The 19,156-nt window shown below is 55.7% G+C and overlaps 2 protein-coding genes across 2 annotated transcripts; both read left to right on the top strand.

Annotated features, from left to right (window-relative positions):
* Positions 1 to 47: 47 nt before the first annotated feature.
* On the top strand, positions 48 to 9,548 carry LOC133278167 (coiled-coil domain-containing protein 183-like). Its single transcript, XM_061470691.1, has 16 exons — positions 48 to 152; positions 527 to 688; positions 812 to 916; positions 1,096 to 1,218; positions 1,604 to 1,732; positions 1,873 to 1,933; positions 2,014 to 2,114; positions 2,401 to 2,630; positions 2,952 to 3,111; positions 3,252 to 3,371; positions 3,620 to 3,716; positions 4,152 to 4,257; positions 4,977 to 5,035; positions 9,127 to 9,264; positions 9,366 to 9,487; positions 9,543 to 9,548. Exons 1-16 carry the CDS (start codon positions 48 to 50, stop codon positions 9,546 to 9,548), a joined length of 1,824 nt encoding a protein of 607 aa, XP_061326675.1.
* Positions 9,549 to 9,623: 75 nt separating this feature from the next.
* On the top strand, positions 9,624 to 19,120 carry LOC133278166 (coiled-coil domain-containing protein 183-like). The gene is made up of 16 exons (XM_061470690.1): positions 9,624 to 9,728; positions 10,103 to 10,264; positions 10,388 to 10,492; positions 10,672 to 10,794; positions 11,180 to 11,308; positions 11,449 to 11,509; positions 11,590 to 11,690; positions 11,977 to 12,206; positions 12,528 to 12,687; positions 12,828 to 12,947; positions 13,196 to 13,292; positions 13,728 to 13,833; positions 14,553 to 14,611; positions 18,699 to 18,836; positions 18,938 to 19,059; positions 19,115 to 19,120. Exons 1-16 carry the CDS (start codon positions 9,624 to 9,626, stop codon positions 19,118 to 19,120), a joined length of 1,824 nt encoding a protein of 607 aa, XP_061326674.1.
* The last annotated feature ends 36 nt before the right edge of the window (positions 19,121 to 19,156 follow it).

Here is a 19,156-nt window from a genome sequence, read left to right as displayed (position 1 = left end):
GGAGTGCAGGGCAGCAGGAGGCTGGGACCATCCCCAGGCTGGCAGTGATGTGTTCTCTGCCCTTCTTCTGCCCACAGCATGAGCTCACCATCGCTGAGGCTTGCGGAGCGGAGCAGCCCTTGGGCATTGCTTTGGCCAGTAAGCCGTTGGAGGTAATAGCAGAGTCCAGCGGGGCCAGGCTGCTGGCAGTGGGCTGGGGTTCAGGGGATGCTCAGAAGGAGCGGTTGGAGGGAACAGGCAGCTGGTGCCAGCACCAGGACAGCCCCGCAGGGCTGGTGCAGTGAGACACGGGGCGTCCATGAGCGGTCCCGTGGGACCCTTTGCACTGCAGGACCCATCAGTGTCCTCCCCTAGCTCCCTGAGCAGGTCCTTTGCCCCAGCAGAGTTCCTGTCCCGCCAAGGGAGCGAGCAGGTCCCAGCATCCCCAGCTCTACCTTGGCAATGAGTTTTGCAGGCAGGACCCCTTCTCCCGTGGGCGCCCAGCGAGCCCTGCCTCCAGCCTGGCAAATGCTCACATCCCATGCAGGTGGCCCGGGAGAAGCTCCGGGCTGAAGTCTGTCGCCAGGTGAACACATGCAACATGCTGCTGTACCAGGTGGAGCAGCGGAGCCGGGCCAAGGAGCGGCTGCAGAGGCGGCTGCAGCAGCTGCAGGATGTCCAGAGGGCCGAAAAGCAGCAGCAGGCACAGGTGCCAGGGCCCCTCCCTGGGGTGGCAGCACCCGTGGGGGGTTTCAGTCAACCCTGCCCCCCTGGGTGGGCACTGGTCTCAGTAGATGGGCTCACCCCTTGTCTCCAACCTTCTCTGCCCTAGGTGGTTCGTACCCTGGAGGGCAACATAGAGAAGATGCAAACAAAAGTCCGCGCTGGGCAGAAGGTGACTGCCCTGTACGTGGCGGTGCGGGATGCCCTGAGGAAGGTGAGCTCATCCTCACCGTGCCGTTGTCTCACCCGCTCCCCCTGCAAAGGCACTGAAGGGCCCAAGGGGCTGTGCTGGTGGGACACCCTCCTGCAGGAGGTCCTCCTGCTCCCCTCCACCTTCTGTCCCAGCACAGGGCACCCCTGGGACTCAGTGGGCTCTGGCTCCCCGTGTCCCAGGAGCTGGCCCACCTGCCTCTGCACCTGGACCTCCTGAGTGAGACGGCCGAGCTGCAGCATAGGGAGGTGGAGGACATGGAGCTCATGGCCTCGCGTGGGCTCAGAGCTGCTCGTGGAGCCGAGGTGAGACCATCGTCCAGGGCACCTCAGGGTGCTTTCCTGCCCTCCAGAGCCCACACATGGCACCAGACGGCCGTGCTGCTGAGTCTTCCTTCCTTCAAGAAAAAGCAAGACTGAGCTTGGCTTCCCCGCAGCACCCAGATGCCTCCATAGCTCCTCCTGTGTCTGGCACTTGGGCCGGGCTGCCCTGAGCTGGGGACAGCTGCCTGAAGCCCTGGCCACGGGGAAGGTGGCGTTCTCCATTCTCTAGCTGGCCTTGCTCACTTTCCTTCCCAGGCTGTTTACAGGGGGTAGGGGGTGGCATTTTTGATGCTGGCCATGCCAGGCTTAGAAGCTCACAGAGGTCCGCTGGAGCTTTGGGAGCCACTTCTCTTCTGCTCTGCTCCAGGAGCGCATGGTCAGGACGAAAACCCAGGTCCTTGCAGAGAGGGAGCTCAGGCTCCGCACCCAGGCTGCTCAGAAAGAGCCCAGAGACGGAGGCTGGCTCAAGGAAGCAAAAGAAAGGGCTCTGAAAACGGTGAGCTGGGGGACCCCGGCACATTCAGGGTTGCCGGCATAGGGCGGGCATCAGTGCCCAGCCTGCCATGGGTGAGGGGCTGCAGGGCCAGCTCCCCCAGGGTGCCAGCAGCTCAGGGGTGACGATGACCATCCTTGCAGCAAGCCAAGCATGACCTCAGCAGGGACTTCCTGAGCCTGCCCGCAGAGGACCCAGTGGTGGGTGAGTGCCTGTCAGGGTGCAGGGGGGGGATGCAGGCGCAGCCGCAGGCATCCTTCCCTGCCACAACCTTTCCACCGCAGCTGCCAAACTGGAGGCCACCAAGTACCAGCTGCAGCGGGAGGCCTACGTGAGGGAGAAGATAGAGGAGGCCAAGGATGTGGTGCAGTGCTCCCGCCTCTGGGTGAGGTGAAAAGCCATCTCTGGTAGAAGCTGGGGCTGCTCCAGCCCCAGGGAGCTGAGCCTTGTCTGCTCACCTTGTTCCATGGCAGGGTTATCTGCTCTCCTCTGTCCCCAGAGCCCCCCAGGGCCCCTCTTGTACAGGCAGGGCTGGAACTGCTTTGCTCCACGCCATGAACTTGCAGTGCTTCCTGTGGTTCCTGGTGCAGAAACCTCCCCAGGAGCACGGCCCAGATCCTGTACCCTGCAGGAGTGCCCTGGGCTGAGTCCCTGTGCTCTCCCCCGGCCAGGACATCCCCATCAGGCTCCAGGCACAGCAGAAGTCCCTGCTGGAAATGGAGCAGTACCTCACAAGGTGCAAGGAGAAGAAGCAGGAGCTGGAGAAGGCAGTGAAGGAGCTGGAGATGCAGCGCGATGAGCTGAAGTTTCGCCGGCCCCCAGACACAAGCAGGTGCTGCTGGCCTCCGGACACTCATGCCAAAGGGGCCGGCACCCTTAGGGGCAGGGGGACACGTGCATGGCAGGTGTCCCAAGAGGGCAGCCCTTCCTTTGTCACCCTGCGGCTGCCCACCCCTCCCGCACTGGGAGGCTTTCTGAGCAGAGTGCTGCCCCAGCTCTGGTGCTGGCAGAGCACGCAAAGCTCCTGCGCTGGCAGCAGGAGGAGCCTTGCTCCTTGCCTGGCATGGGAAGTGGGAGCAGCAGCAGCGTGGGGTTGAGTTGCAGGCAGCATCTCTGCTCTGCGCTTGGGGGCAGGGGAGAAGCTGGGCAGCAGCTTTTGCAACAGCTTTGGGGTGTCTGCACCCCTGTGCCGTTGTATGGATGTGACCGTGGTTGGCTCCAGGGGGCTGGTGGAGGAGCTGAGGACGAGGCTGCAGCGGGAAGAGGCTCGGCTGGAACAGGGGCGAGCCCAGCTGCTGAGGAGCCAGGAGACGCTGCTGGACTTTGAAAACGCACTTGACAACCTCTTCGTCCGGCTGCGGGGCATCACCGTGCCTGGCCAGGTACCCGCCCAACGCTGGGCTGAGCAGAGCCCAGGCTCTGCTTGGTGCTGCAACGGCACCGTGTGGTGACACTTGGTGCAGCGACCATCACCCCAAGGGGCTCGTTCTCCCCACCAAGGCTGTTCCCTCTCTGACTCCAGGAGCATCCTGTCAAGGCCATGGCAGTGGACGAGAAGCTCCGGCAGTGTGAGCAGAAGCTGCAGTACCTGGTGCAGCGGGTGGCTGACCTGCCCCCCTCCAGCCACAGCGAGGATGATGAGGTGCACGGCGGCTCCATCCCTGCTGCGCTCTTTGGGGACCCGCACAGGCTTTCCCGGGTGGCCCGTGCCAAGCCATCCTCCCAGCTGGAGGATGGAGGTGCTCGAGGGAAGAGCCACGGAGCAGCTCAGGCCCAGGTGGCCCCGGGCTCTGTGGGGTGTTCCCTACCAGGGGCACATGGAGCTTGGGCACCCCTTTGCTTGTAACACCCGCCTCCCCTTCAGCTATGAACACAGCCTCTCTTTCACAGACTTTTGTGAAGGTCAGGCAGCTGCTGGAGGAAACCCTCATGGCCGATCCACGGAACCGGAAGGTTTCCTTGGAGGACACGGGCGTGGGGCTCCAAGGTAGGAAAGGGGACACATCCCACGGCAACTGCCCCAGCCAGCCCCTGCCTCCTGGCATTTCTGGCTGTCCTTGCCCATCTCCCACTGTCCCAGCAGAGCCCAACCCAGGAGTTGCTGCAGGCGTTGGGGCTGACCGCGCTTGGCTCCAGGCCTTTGAGCATAGTGCTGGTTTTCTGTGTGCATGTGGGAGACTGGAGGCAGATGGTGGCTTGGGGAGCGTAGAAGCACCACAGGAGCAAGGGGGGATGCTGTGGTGCAAGCGGGGAGAGCCTCGTCTTCAGAACCACTTGGCTGTGAATCTTCTTCACAGCCAGGGCTTGGCTCTGCCAGTGGCCTCCTCCTACGGGAGCTGCCGGCTCCTCCTGGGGACACAGGCACAGCAGAGGCAGCCCCACAGACCCTCCCCAGCCCGCTCCTCTCCGCTCTCTCCTCCAGACGATTTTGATATCCCTGACAACCACAGTGGCCTTGTCCTCACCAGAGAAGCCATCAAGAAGCAAGGGCTGGACTTGATCGAAAGCAAGAAGAAAAGCAAGAGGAAGTAGCGGTTGCTCCCCGAGACCTGGGGATGCCCCAGAGCACCCGTTGTGCACTTTTGCCTCCTGTTAATAGAGGAGATGTTTTTCATTCCCTCGGATGCGCTTGGTGGGCTTTGTGTGACTGCAGGTGTGGGGATTCTATTGCCAAAACGTAGCACAAGCTGTGGTTTTGAAAGGAAGCTCCAGAAGGAGCATGATGTGCCAGTGACCACGTGGAATGGAGCGTCCCAGAACCAAGAGCCCAACAGGTACTTTCTTCTGCAATCACACTGCAGAAGACAACCCACCCATCTCCTGCCCCTGTCCTGTTCTCATGTGCTTACCGCAGCCAGGGGGGTGAGCTGAACTTCTAGGAACTACATCATAGATAGCCTGCATAGAAGAGCCAAAATTAAAACACCCAATGCCTCCTCCCACAACAGTGTGCCAGGACAAAAAGCTCTTGCTGGGCATCACCTACACATGGTGAGCACCAGATAAGCCCCACCGACACGCCAACCTGCCCTTTCTTAGCCACCCAAAACTCCATCCCTCCACATGGAAGGGAACCAAGGAAAAGCTAGGGTGGAATGTGGGCATTGGCAGCAGCAGAATGGGAGGAAGCCCTGGGGTGGTGAGGCAGCAGGAGGCCTGTGCGAGAGGACCGCCGCTCCCCGGGGCTGAGGGACTGAGGAGCAGTGGGTCTGGACCCCAGCTGGGCACACTGTCCCCCCCACCACAGTGGGGCGGTCATTGGCATCCATGAGGAATGGCTCAGGGAGATCCGAGAGGAGCCCAGATGTAAGCGGCGAGGAGAAGCAGACAGGCCAACCCAATACGGGTGATAAGCAACTTCTAGTTTATTTGTGACGCAGTTCACACATATATAGGAGTGGTATTCAGCCACTCCTTCTTGGCATAACAGTATTGGTTAGCCCCCACAGCTTCCTCCACATTCTCCTCCCAGGTCCGGTCTCCGGCCACCTGTGGGGGCCACCCCCTGCCTTGCTTGCACAGTCCTCCAGAACTCTATGGTCCTGCTCTTAAGAGTCATTCTGCAACAATTCCCCCCTTTTTCTTTGTGCAAGCAAGGCATTATGGGTTATTCTGTTCACCTGTTTTATCACACAACTATAAACAAGCCTAATAGCTACGATGATTAACCTAACAAGGATACATAAGTGCAATACTTTTAAACAGTGTTTGACTCAACCTGTAATGCCCCGTGAAGACAACCATCTAGTTATTCTTAGGATATTGCTCATTTCCTATTGCTGGGTAAGCTGAGCCAGGGTTCTCAGCTGTGCGTACATCGAATTAGCATAATCAGAGACTCATACAACACATTCCATCAAACTCTTCACATCCATGTCCCTGTTCCAACAACAAAAGGTTCTGCAGTGTTGCATGTCTTACAGAGTCAACATTAAAACAAATCAGGAATTGCCTTCGATGTAGAATTGTCTGCTTAGCAACTCAGCAACCCAGTCTGCTTAGTTGAGCTGAAGCACTTACAGTGATTTGGCATATTATGATTGGATCCATGTTTTGAAGACCCTCAGTGACTAACATATAATCGGTTAAACACAGGTGTGAGAACTCAACCCTGAAAGCTTGCCAACAGTCCACAGTTCTCATTAGCTTGGTGAATTCCAGCCTCTTATCTTGCTTGCTTAAGCTTCCTCGGGCCTCCCACGGCCCCGCGGTATCTTTCAGGACCATTCAAAGTTTATGTACCAATTACCCATTCTCCTGTGAGAACACTGTCTCCACATCTTCCCCCTTTTGTTTTCTCCAGTAACGAGTCGCTACTACAGCAAGGCATACATAAATTTACATTAGCAGAGTAACTATTACAGGGTGCAGCAGCATGTCGAAGATGCTGATGGCAGTGAAGGACTAGCCAAAGAAATTTCTTACCAGTGGAATTCTCCCCCCCCTTAATTTGTTCCATCACCTCCTTTATAACACTACCATTGTATTAAAATTTTTATAGCTTTTGCCTTAGCATTTTCTAGCAGCTACTGCAAATTTCCATACTCTAACATCTCTTTTACAAGTGACAAATCTATACAATACAAGGTGCAGTTTCTTATTAGCAACTAGCTAGTAAATACAGGTGGTTTTATACACAAAATCACAACCTCTAATAATAACTACTTTACAAGCACACATATTCAGGATGTTACTTTTCAGTTGCCCCCAAGTGATGTTTTGCAGTCATTCGTTTTTCTCTTCCTCTATCTCAGTCTGCTTGGGGTATTCACGGTCAGCTCCTGTAGCTGAGGCATCAGGTTTATCCATTCGTCTGTCCAGCTCATGGCAAGGCTTGACAAACTTTGCAGGCAGTCACCATGGACCTGTAGGCAGGAGGACACAAATATACCCCCTCCCCCAGGTTATCAGTTCTTCAGTTCTTGAGAAGTAGACAGGTTAGACAGGTTAAGTGCAGCATCATTACTCTCTCTCTCTCTCCCCCTCTTTTCTTTTCTTTTTTTTTTTTTTTTTTAGTCCCTGCAAAAGCCATCATTACTCCCACTACAGTCCCACGTACAGAACGTGGCACAAGGACCCTGTGGAGACTAACAGCAAACCAGCTCCGAGAAGGAGAAGCATCATTGCAGTGAGAGGTGGCAGGCTCAACCTTAGCGGGGGTCCCCGCAGAGGCTCCGCCTCCCCCACATCGTATGAGGCTTGGGCTTTTATACCGACCAAAATGCACACTCGTTCCGACACAGGTGGCCAGCCTGTGCTGGAACAAGTGGCTAGCAGTATCTACAGAGGTCTCCAAGGGTTGATAGAAACCTGGACATACTTATATTTACCAACTTCTAGTACATGAGTATCACAGAGAAACTGTATGGGCTCTCCCTGTCAATTGCAAGAAAAAATCATAACATATACAGCTTGAGTATAAGAGGATTTTAACGCATACGTGGTCACCGTTTGTCAGGCCTCCTTAACTATTTTGAGATCAAGAGCTTCCCACTCTTTAGCCCCCTGCTGTGTAGTAAACACAGGATATGCCAAGATGCCCATTGCAGAAAATTCCCCAGTAATGTTCACCTCTTTGGTTACCCATTGTTACAACAGAGCGTCTCCAGGGCCAGTAAGTCTGAGCAGACCGACCCGGGAGATGAAGAGTCAGGGTCTGGAAGCAGAGGATATAAATCTGGCTCGGATTCAGGGGATTCGGGGGCTGATCCTGCGCCGAACTCGGGGTCTCCGTTGCTCGCAGCTGTGTCTTTCTTATCAGATGTCTCTCGTTCGGTATGTGGCCATCTGCAGACCTGGCTCCTCCGTGACTGAGTTAAAAATCTTTTCACTCTGGGGCATAGTGGGCTGGAGAGGCTCGCGGTTCCTTTAAATCTCCCGCTCGCGCATGATCCCTATTTTCTACTGCGTGCTTCAAAATGGCGCCGCAATCGGTCCGGCGCCGAGGCACCGCCCTCTTTCTTTCGGATTCCTCGACTTTTATCATGCGTGTACCTTCTAATATACTTTCTCTGTCCTTTTCAAAGTCCCTGCTTTCGGAACTGGGGTGGTGGGGGAGCAGGGGGTTACACCTCCTCCGCGGCACCTTCTGATGGAGGGGGAGAAAAGGGGGGGGGGAAACCCTGTGCTCCCGCGAGTTGGGGTGGGGGGGAACGAGTTGTAATCTTCCCCCGGTTTCAGCCGACCGGGGACGTCTGTTCCTAGTTTCTCCGTTGCTACCGCAGCAGTTTTCTTTTCTGCCTTGTATCTTTTTATACAGTTCATTACTTCCCTCCGTGGTTTACCGAGTTTCTTTGCCTTTTTATAATCATTAAGCACTGAGTCAAATAGTTCATCACCAAACTTTTGCCACTCACTCTCCTCAAATATTGTATTAGGATCTGCAAAAAAAATCTCTTAGCCTTCCCTACAGCCACTAGACCTGCTAGCTGCTTTAGAGTCTCAGGCTCAATTCCCCGCTTTTCTAAAAAGCACTGTAAAAAGTTAAGGGCTCAGTTCCCCGCTGCCGTTGTCGAAGCCGAGTTTTGCTGAGGGACAGTGAAACGGAGATTCATGAACCACTTTATCCGATTTAAAATGCTTTCTCTTGCCCCCAATGTAATCTACGTGTTTAAATTTTGCCTCGGAAAGGTTAGGGGCGTAATTCCTGTATTTGGCACGTGGACGTGGCCTCCGTGTGGAGATCTCTACATGCATGGCCAGACTGGGGAGATTCCTTGGGTGTACAAACCCTTCCCTGCTTGTCTTTCAAGCGACCACTTCTTCATGCAGGCTTGATGAAGCACTAGAGATAATCGTGTCGGAATTTAGCTTGTCACTGGCTATTAGCGCTAACATGCCATTTATAAATCTGCAAAGGAGATGCTGAGTAAGAGCCTCAGAGGGTATTTCTTAACCCCCTTAGCACAACAGGATGGCTGTAGGTAAAAGACCCCGCATTACAGAAGCTTGATCTCGGCTGAAGTACAAGCTTAGTGCTGGGAAGGCCATTTCCTCCAAAGTCTTTTTCTGCAGCTCTCTGGTAGTGGGATCTTGATGGTATTGACCAACAAACAAGTGTACGTGCTTGCATTTCGTGTCCCGTTTGTAGGTGAGCAAGAGCATACGGTGAGCATCCGAATAAATAATCAGTATTGAGAGCTGGTTGGTTCTTGCCCGTGTCAACAGGAGCGTAACTCCCTGCGCGGCTGTTTCCTGACCAATGAGCTGACCTTTCCAAAGGGACATGTCCAGGCAGCAAGAGGCTGCTCTTGCTCCGTTGCTGTGGTTACGGCCCGGCAACAGTTCCCAGGGCGTAGGGAGCTCAGCTCCATGTTGTGGTTACAGCCCTGCGACAATTATGAGGACGTAGGTTGCTCAGCTCCGTTGGCTTGGCCACAGCTCTGTGACCCTTGCAGCGGGCAGTAGAACTGCAGTGGCTGCTGCGTACACAGCGGGGCTGGAGAGCCGAGGCAGGAGCAGCGGCATCATGCTGGGCCAGAAGACGAACCTCAGCAAGCGCATCCGTGAGATGCGTGCCAGCATAGCCTTGCAAGGTGCTGCCCCGTTGGCTTTGCGTTATGGGCTGGGCCAAGTAGGGGGCTTTTGGTCCCCGCATCATCCTGCATGGTACCAACAGCTCCTCAATGTCCTGCAGGGCAAGCAAGGAACTTGTACAGCAAGCCACAGGAAGAGAAGTTCACGCAGAACGTGGAGCGGCTGCCCCAGCTGCGAGAGGCGGTGCAGGAGGATATCTATGTCCTGGGCCTTGCCCGCAAGGTACCGGCAGGTCCCATTTGCTGCCTCCGTGACTGTGACTCTGCTGGACGTGCAGAGCTAGCTTCTCCACTGGTCCTGTCCAGGAGCAGGGAGTGCAGGGCAGCAGGAGGCTGGGACCATCCCCAGGCTGGCAGTGATGTGTTCTCTGCCCTTCTTCTGCCCACAGCATGAGCTCACCATCGCTGAGGCTTGCGGAGCGGAGCAGCCCTTGGGCATTGCTTTGGCCAGTAAGCCGTTGGAGGTAATAGCAGAGTCCAGCGGGGCCAGGCTGCTGGCAGTGGGCTGGGGTTCAGGGGATGCTCAGAAGGAGCGGTTGGAGGGAACAGGCAGCTGGTGCCAGCACCAGGACAGCCCCGCAGGGCTGGTGCAGTGAGACACGGGGCGTCCATGAGCGGTCCCGTGGGACCCTTTGCACTGCAGGACCCATCAGTGTCCTCCCCTAGCTCCCTGAGCAGGTCCTTTGCCCCAGCAGAGCTCCTGTCCCGCCAAGGGAGCGAGCAGGTCCCAGCATCCCCAGCTCTACCTTGGCAATGAGTTTTGCAGGCAGGACCCCTTCTCCCGTGGGCGCCCAGCGAGCCCTGCCTCCAGCCTGGCAAATGCTCACATCCCATGCAGGTGGCCCGGGAGAAGCTCCGGGCTGAAGTCTGTCGCCAGGTGAACACATGCAACATGCTGCTGTACCAGGTGGAGCAGCGGAGCCGGGCCAAGGAGCGGCTGCAGAGGCGGCTGCAGCAGCTGCAGGATGTCCAGAGGGCCGAAAAGCAGCAGCAGGCACAGGTGCCAGGGCCCCTCCCTGGGGTGGCAGCACCCGTGGGGGGTTTCAGTCAACCCTGCCCCCCTGGGTGGGCACTGGTCTCAGTAGATGGGCTCACCCCTTGTCTCCAACCTTCTCTGCCCCAGGTGGTTCGTACCCTGGAGAGCAACATAGAGAAGATGCAAACAAAAGTCCGCGCTGGGCAGAAGGTGACTGCCCTGTACGTGGCGGTGCGGGATGCCCTGAGGAAGGTGAGCTCATCCTCACCGTGCCGTTGTCTCACCCGCTCCCCCTGCAAAGGCACTGAAGGGCCCAAGGGGCTGTGCTGGTGGGACACCCTCCTGCAGGAGGTCCTCCTGCTCCCCTCCACCTTCTGTCCCAGCACAGGGCACCCCTGGGACTCAGTGGGCTCTGGCTCCCCGTGTCCCAGGAGCTGGCCCACCTGCCTCTGCACCTGGACCTCCTGAGTGAGACGGCCGAGCTGCAGCATAGGGAGGTGGAGGACATGGAGCTCATGGCCTCGCGTGGGCTCAGAGCTGCTCGTGGAGCCGAGGTGAGACCATCGTCCAGGGCACCTCAGGGTGCTTTCCTGCCCTCCAGAGCCCACACATGGCACCAGACGGCCGTGCTGCTGAGTCTTCCTTCCTTCAAGAAAAAGCAAGACTGAGCTTGGCTTCCCCGCAGCACCCAGATGCCTCCATAGCTCCTCCTGTGTCTGGCTCTTGGGCCGGGCTGCCCTGAGCTGGGGACAGCTGCCTGAAGCCCTGGCCACGGGGAAGGTGGCATTCTCCATTCTCTAGCTGGCCTTGCTCACTTTCCTTCCCAGGCTGTTTACAGGGGGTAGGGGGTGGCATTTTTGATGCTGGCCATGCCAGGCTTAGAAGCTCACAGAGGTCCGCTGGAGCTTTGGGAGCCACTTCTCTTCTGCTCTGCTCCAGGAGCGCATGGTCAGGACGAAAACCCAGGTCCTTGCAGAGAGGGAGCTCAGGCTCCGCACCCAGGCTGCTCAGAAAGAGCCCAGAGACGGAGGCTGGCTCAAGGAAGCAAAAGAAAGGGCTCTGAAAACGGTGAGCTGGGGGACCCCGGCACATTCAGGGTTGCCGGCATAGGGCGGGCATCAGTGCCCAGCCTGCCATGGGTGAGGGGCTGCAGGGCCAGCTCCCCCAGGGTGCCAGCAGCTCAGGGGTGACGATGAACATCCTTGCAGCAAGCCAAGCATGACCTCAGCAGGGACTTCCTGAGCCTGCCCGCAGAGGACCCAGTGGTGGGTGAGTGCCTGTCAGGGTGCAGGGGGGGGATGCAGGCGCAGCCGCAGGCATCCTTCCCTGCCACAACCTTTCCACCGCAGCTGCCAAACTGGAGGCCACCAAGTACCAGCTGCAGCGGGAGGCCTACGTGAGGGAGAAGATAGAGGAGGCCAAGGATGTGGTGCAGTGCTCCCGCCTCTGGGTGAGGTGAAAAGCCATCTCTGGTAGAAGCTGGGGCTGCTCCAGCCCCAGGGAGCTGAGCCTTGTCTGCTCACCTTGTTCCATGGCAGGGTTATCTGCTCTCCTCTGTCCCCAGAGCCCCCCAGGGCCCCTCTTGTACAGGCAGGGCTGGAACTGCTTTGCTCCACGCCATGAACTTGCAGTGCTTCCTGTGGTTCCTGGTGCAGAAACCTCCCCAGGAGCACGGCCCAGATCCTGTACCCTGCAGGAGTGCCCTGGGCTGAGTCCCTGTGCTCTCCCCCGGCCAGGACATCCCCATCAGGCTCCAGGCACAGCAGAAGTCCCTGCTGGAAATGGAGCAGTACCTCACAAGGTGCAAGGAGAAGAAGCAGGAGCTGGAGAAGGCAGTGAAGGAGCTGGAGATGCAGCGCGATGAGCTGAAGTTTCGCCGGCCCCCAGACACAAGCAGGTGCTGCTGGCCTCCGGACACTCATGCCAAAGGGGCCGGCACCCTTAGGGGCAGGGGGACACGTGCATGGCAGGTGTCCCAAGAGGGCAGCCCTTCCTTTGTCACCCTGCGGCTGCCCACCCCTCCCGCACTGGGAGGCTTTCTGAGCAGAGTGCTGCCCCAGCTCTGGTGCTGGCAGAGCACGCAAAGCTCCTGCGCTGGCAGCAGGAGGAGCCTTGCTCCTTGCCTGGCATGGGAAGTGGGAGCAGCAGCAGCGTGGGGTTGAGTTGCAGGCAGCATCTCTGCCCTGCGCTTGGGGGCAGGGGAGAAGCTGGGCAGCAGCTTTTGCAACAGCTTTGGGGTGTCTGCACCCCTGTGCCGTTGTATGGATGTGACCGTGGTTGGCTCCAGGGGGCTGGTGGAGGAGCTGAGGACGAGGCTGCAGCGGGAAGAGGCTCGGCTGGAACAGGGGCGAGCCCAGCTGCTGAGGAGCCAGGAGACGCTGCTGGACTTTGAAAACGCACTTGACAACCTCTTCGTCCGGCTGCGGGGCATCACCGTGCCTGGCCAGGTACCCGCCCAACGCTGGGCTGAGCAGAGCCCAGGCTCTGCTTGGTGCTGCAACGGCACCGTGTGGTGACACTTGGTGCAGCGACCATCACCCCAAGGGGCTCGTTCTCCCCACCAAGGCTGTTCCCTCTCTGACTCCAGGAGCATCCTGTCAAGGCCATGGCAGTGGACGAGAAGCTCCGGCAGTGTGAGCAGAAGCTGCAGTACCTGGTGCAGCGGGTGGCTGACCTGCCCCCCTCCAGCCACAGCGAGGATGATGAGGTGCACGGCGGCTCCATCCCTGCTGCGCTCTTTGGGGACCCGCACAGGCTTTCCCGGGTGGCCCGTGCCAAGCCATCCTCCCAGCTGGAGGATGGAGGTGCTCGAGGGAAGAGCCACGGAGCAGCTCAGGCCCAGGTGGCCCCGGGCTCTGTGGGGTGTTCCCTACCAGGGGCACATGGAGCTTGGGCACCCCTTTGCTTGTAACACCCGCCTCCCCTTCAGCTATGAACACAGCCTCTCTTTCACAGACTTTTGTGAAGGTCAGGCAGCTGCTGGAGGAAACCCTCATGGCCGATCCACGGAACCGGAAGGTTTCCTTGGAGGACACGGGCGTGGGGCTCCAAGGTAGGAAAGGGGACACATCCCACGGCAACTGCCCCAGCCAGCCCCTGCCTCCTGGCATTTCTGGCTGTCCTTGCCCATCTCCCACTGTCCCAGCAGAGCCCAACCCAGGAGTTGCTGCAGGCGTTGGGGCTGACCGCGCTTGGCTCCAGGCCTTTGAGCATAGTGCTGGTTTTCTGTGTGCATGTGGGAGACTGGAGGCAGATGGTGGCTTGGGGAGCGTAGAAGCACCACAGGAGCAAGGGGGGATGCTGTGGTGCAAGCGGGGAGAGCCTCGTCTTCAGAACCACTTGGCTGTGAATCTTCTTCACAGCCAGGGCTTGGCTCTGCCAGTGGCCTCCTCCTACGGGAGCTGCCGGCTCCTCCTGGGGACACAGGCACAGCAGAGGCAGCCCCACAGACCCTCCCCAGCCCGCTCCTCTCCGCTCTCTCCTCCAGACGATTTTGATATCCCTGACAACCACAGTGGCCTTGTCCTCACCAGAGAAGCCATCAAGAAGCAAGGGCTGGACTTGATCGAAAGCAAGAAGAAAAGCAAGAGGAAGTAGCGGTTGCTCCCCGAGACCTGGGGATGCCCCAGAGCACCCGTTGTGCACTTTTGCCTCCTGTTAATAGAGGAGATGTTTTTCATTCCCTCGGATGCGCTTGGTGGGCTTTGTGTGACTGCAGGTGTGGGGATTCTATTGCCAAAACGTAGCACAAGCTGTGGTTTTGAAAGGAAGCTCCAGAAGGAGCATGATGTGCCAGTGACCACGTGGAATGGAGCGTCCCAGAACCAAGAGCCCAACAGGTACTTTCTTCTGCAATCACACTGCAGAAGACAACCCACCCATCTCCTGCCCCTGTCCTGTTCTCATGTGCTTACCGCAGCCAGGGGGGTGAGCTGAACTTCTAGGAACTACATCATAGATAGCCTGCATAGAAGAGCCAAAATTAAAACACCCAATGCCTCCTCCCACAACAGTGTGCCAGGACAAAAAGCTCTTGCTGGGCATCACCTACACATGGTGAGCACCAGATAAGCCCCACCGACGCGCCAACCTGCCCTTTCTTAGCCACCCAAAACTCCATCCCTCCACATGGAAGGGAACCAAGGAAAAGCTAGGGTGGAATGTGGGCATTGGCAGCAGCAGAATGGGAGGAAGCCCTGGGGTGGTGAGGCAGCAGGAGGCCTGTGCGAGAGGACCGCCGCTCCCCGGGGCTGAGGGACTGAGGAGCAGTGGGTCTGGACCCCAGCTGGGCACACTGTCCCCCCCACCACAGTGGGGCGGTCATTGGCATCCATGAGGAATGGCTCAGGGAGATCCGAGAGGAGCCCAGATGTAAGCGGCGAGGAGAAGCAGACAGGCCAACCCAATACGGGTGATAAGCAACTTCTAGTTTATTTGTGACGCAGTTCACACATATATAGGAGTGGTATTCAGCCACTCCTTCTTGGCATAACAGTATTGGTTAGCCCCCACAGCTTCCTCCACATTCTCCTCCCAGGTCCGGTCTCCGGCCACCTGTGGGGGCCACCCCCTGCCTTGCTTGCACAGTCCTCCAGAACTCTATGGTCCTGCTCTTAAGAGTCATTCTGCAACAATTCCCCCCTTTTTCTTTGTGCAAGCAAGGCATTATGGGTTATTCTGTTCACCTGTTTTATCACACAACTATAAACAAGCCTAATAGCTACGATGATTAACCTAACAAGGATACATAAGTGCAATACTTTTAAACAGTGTTTGACTCAACCTGTAATGCCCCGTGAAGACAACCATCTAGTTATTCTTAGGATATTGCTCATTTCCTATTGCTGGGTAAGCTGAGCCAGGGTTCTCAGCTGTGCGTACATCGAATTAGCATAATCAGAGACTCATACAACACATTCCATCAAACTCTTCACATCCATGTCCCTGTTCCAACAACAAAAGGTTCTGCAGTGTTGCATGTCTTACAGAGTCAACATTAAAACAAATCAGGAATTGCCTTCGATGTAGAATTGTCTGCTTAGCAACTCAGCAACCCAGTCTGCTTAGTTGAGCTGAAGCACTTACAGTGATTTGGCATATTATGATTGGATCCATGTTTTGAAGACCCTCAGTGACTAACATATAATCGGTTAAACACAGGTGTGAGAACTCAACCCTGAAAGCTTGCCAACAGTCCACAGTTCTCATTAGCTTGGTGAATTCCAGCCTCTTATCTTGCTTGCTTAAGCTTCCTCGGGCCTCCCACGGCCCCGCGGTATCTTTCAGGACCATTCAAAGTTTATGTACCAATTACCCATTCTCCTGTGAGAACACTGTCTCCACATCTTCCCCCTTTTGTTTTCTCCAGTAACGAGTCGCTACTACAGCAAGGCATACATAAATTTACATTAGCAGAGTAACTATTACAGGGTGCAGCAGCATGTCGAAGATGCTGATGGCAGTGAAGGACTAGCCAAAGAAATTTCTTACCAGTGGAATTCTCCCCCCCCTTAATTTGTTCCATCACCTCCTTTATAACACTACCATTGTATTAAAATTTTTATAGCTTTTGCCTTAGCATTTTCTAGCAGCTACTGCAAATTTCCATACTCTAACATCTCTTTTACAAGTGACAAATCTATACAATACAAGGTGCAGTTTCTTATTAGCAACTAGCTAGTAAATACAGGTGGTTTTATACACAAAATCACAACCTCTAATAATAACTACTTTACAAGCACACATATTCAGGATGTTACTTTTCAGTTGCCCCCAAGTGATGTTTTGCAGTCATTCGTTTTTCTCTTCCTCTATCTCAGTCTGCTTGGGGTATTCACGGTCAGCTCCTGTAGCTGAGGCATCAGGTTTATCCATTCGTCTGTCCAGCTCATGGCAAGGCTTGACAAACTTTGCAGGCAGTCACCATGGACCTGTAGGCAGGAGGACACAAATATACCCCCTCCCCCAGGTTATCAGTTCTTCAGTTCTTGAGAAGTAGACAGGTTAGACAGGTTAAGTGCAGCATCATTACTCTCTCTCTCTCCCCCTTTTCTTTTCTTTTTTTTTTTTTTTTTTAGTCCCTGCAAAAGCCATCATTACTCCCACTACAGTCCCACGTACAGAACGTGGCACAAGGACCCTGTGGAGACTAACAGCAAACCAGCTCCGAGAAGGAGAAGCATCATTGCAGTGAGAGGTGGCAGGCTCAACCTTAGCGGGGGTCCCCGCAGAGGCTCCGCCTCCCCCACATCGTATGAGGCTTGGGCTTTTATACCGACCAAAATGCACACTCGTTCCGACACAGGTGGCCAGCCTGTGCTGGAACAAGTGGCTAGCAGTATCTACAGAGGTCTCCAAGGGTTGATAGAAACCTGGACATACTTATATTTACCAACTTCTAGTACATGAGTATCACAGAGAAACTGTATGGGCTCTCCCTGTCAATTGCAAGAAAAAATCATAACATATACAGCTTGAGTATAAGAGGATTTTAACGCATACGTGGTCACCGTTTGTCAGGCCTCCTTAACTATTTTGAGATCAAGAGCTTCCCACTCTTTAGCCCCCTGCTGTGTAGTAAACACAGGATATGCCAAGATGCCCATTGCAGAAAATTCCCCAGTAATGTTCACCTCTTTGGTTACCCATTGTTACAACAGAGCGTCTCCAGGGCCAGTAAGTCTGAGCAGACCGACCCGGGAGATGAAGAGTCAGGGTCTGGAAGCAGAGGATATAAATCTGGCTCGGATTCAGGGGATTCGGGGGCTGATCCTGCGCCGAACTCGGGGTCTCCGTTGCTCGCAGCTGTGTCTTTCTTATCAGATGTCTCTCGTTCGGTATGTGGCCATCTGCAGACCTGGCTCCTCCGTGACTGAGTTAAAAATCTTTTCACTCTGGGGCATAGTGGGCTGGAGAGGCTCGCGGTTCCTTTAAATCTCCCGCTCGCGCATGATCCCTATTTTCTACTGCGTGCTTCAAAATGGCGCCGCAATCGGTCCGGCGCCGAGGCACCGCCCTCTTTCTTTCGGATTCCTCGACTTTTATCATGCGTGTACCTTCTAATATACTTTCTCTGTCCTTTTCAAAGTCCCTGCTTTCGGAACTGGGGTGGTGGGGGAGCAGGGGGTTACACCTCCTCCGCGGCACCTTCTGATGGAGGGGGAGAAAAGGGGGGGGGGAAACCCTGTGCTCCCGCGAGTTGGGGTGGGGGGGAACGAGTTGTAATCTTCCCCCGGTTTCAGCCGACCGGGGACGTCTGTTCCTAGTTTCTCCGTTGCTACCGCAGCAGTTTTCTTTTCTGCCTTGTATCTTTTCATACAGTTCATTACTTCCCTCCGTGGTTTACCGAGTTTCTTTGCCTTTTTATAATCATTAAGCACTGAGTCAAATAGTTCATCACCAAACTTTTGCCACTCACTCTCCTCAAATATTGTATTAGGATCTGCAAAAAAAATCTCTTAGCCTTCCCTACAGCCACTAGACCTGCTAGCTGCTTTAGAGTCTCAGGCTCAATTCCCCGCTTTTCTAAAAAGCACTGTAAAAAGTTAAGGGCTCAGTTCCCCGCTGCCGTTGTCGAAGCCGAGTTTTGCTGAGGGACAGTGAAACGGAGATTCATGAACCACTTTATCCGATTTAAAATGCTTTCTCTTGCCCCCAATGTAATCTACGTGTTTAAATTTTGCCTCGGAAAGGTTAGGGGCGTAATTCCTGTATTTGGCACGTGGACGTGGCCTCCGTGTGGAGATCTCTACATGCATGGCCAGACTGGGGAGATTCCTTGGGTGTACAAACCCTTCCCTGCTTGTCTTTCAAGCGACCACTTCTTCATGCAGGCTTGATGAAGCACTAGAGATAATCGTGTCGGAATTTAGCTTGTCACTGGCTATTAGCGCTAACATGCCATTTATAAATCTGCAAAGGAGATGCTGAGTAAGAGCCTCAGAGGGTATTTCTTAACCCCCTTAGCACAACAGGATGGCTGTAGGTAAAAGACCCCGCATTACAGAAGCTTGATCTCGGCTGAAGTACAAGCTTAGTGCTGGGAAGGCCATTTCCTCCAAAGTCTTTTTCTGCAGCTCTCTGGTAGTGGGATCTTGATGGTATTGACCAACAAACAAGTGTACGTGCTTGCATTTCGTGTCCCGTTTGTAGGTGAGCAAGAGCATACGGTGAGCATCCGAATAAATAATCAGTATTGAGAGCTGGTTGGTTCTTGCCCGTGTCAACAGGAGCGTAACTCCCTGCGCGGCTGTTTCCTGACCAATGAGCTGACCTTTCCAAAGGGACATGTCCAGGCAGCAAGAGGCTGCTCTTGCTCCGTTGCTGTGGTTACGGCCCGGCAACAGTTCCCAGGGCGTAGGGAGCTCAGCTCCATGTTGTGGTTACAGCCCTGCGACAATTATGAGGACGTAGGTTGCTCAGCTCCGTTGGCTTGGCCACAGCTCTGTGACCCTTGCAGCGGGCAGTAGAACTGCAGTGGCTGCTGCGTACACAGCGGGGCTGGAGAGCCGAGGCAGGAGCAGCGGCATCATGCTGGGCCAGAAGACGAACCTCAGCAAGCGCATCCGTGAGATGCGTGCCAGCATAGCCTTGCAAGGTGCTGCCCCGTTGGCTTTGCGTTATGGGCTGGGCCAAGTAGGGGGCTTTTGGTCCCCGCATCATCCTGCATGGTACCAACAGCTCCTCAATGTCCTGCAGGGCAAGCAAGGAACTTGTACAGCAAGCCACAGGAAGAGAAGTTCACGCAGAACGTGGAGCGGCTGCCCCAGCTGCGAGAGGCGGTGCAGGAGGATATCTATGTCCTGGGCCTTGCCCGCAAGGTACCGGCAGGTCCCATTTGCTGCCTCCGTGACTGTGACTCTGCTGGACGTGCAGAGCTAGCTTCTCCACTGGTCCTGTCCAGGAGCAGGGAGTGCA

This window comes from Pezoporus flaviventris, unplaced genomic scaffold (assembly GCF_033815535.1).
Source record: "Pezoporus flaviventris isolate CSIRO_AGI_PZ_B2104156 unplaced genomic scaffold, CSIRO_AGI_Pfla_v1 ptg000063l, whole genome shotgun sequence".
Taxonomy (NCBI): domain Eukaryota; kingdom Metazoa; phylum Chordata; class Aves; order Psittaciformes; family Psittacidae; genus Pezoporus; species Pezoporus flaviventris.
The sequence above is the reverse complement of the archived record's forward strand: the minus strand, read 5'-3'. Positions and strand labels throughout refer to the sequence as shown.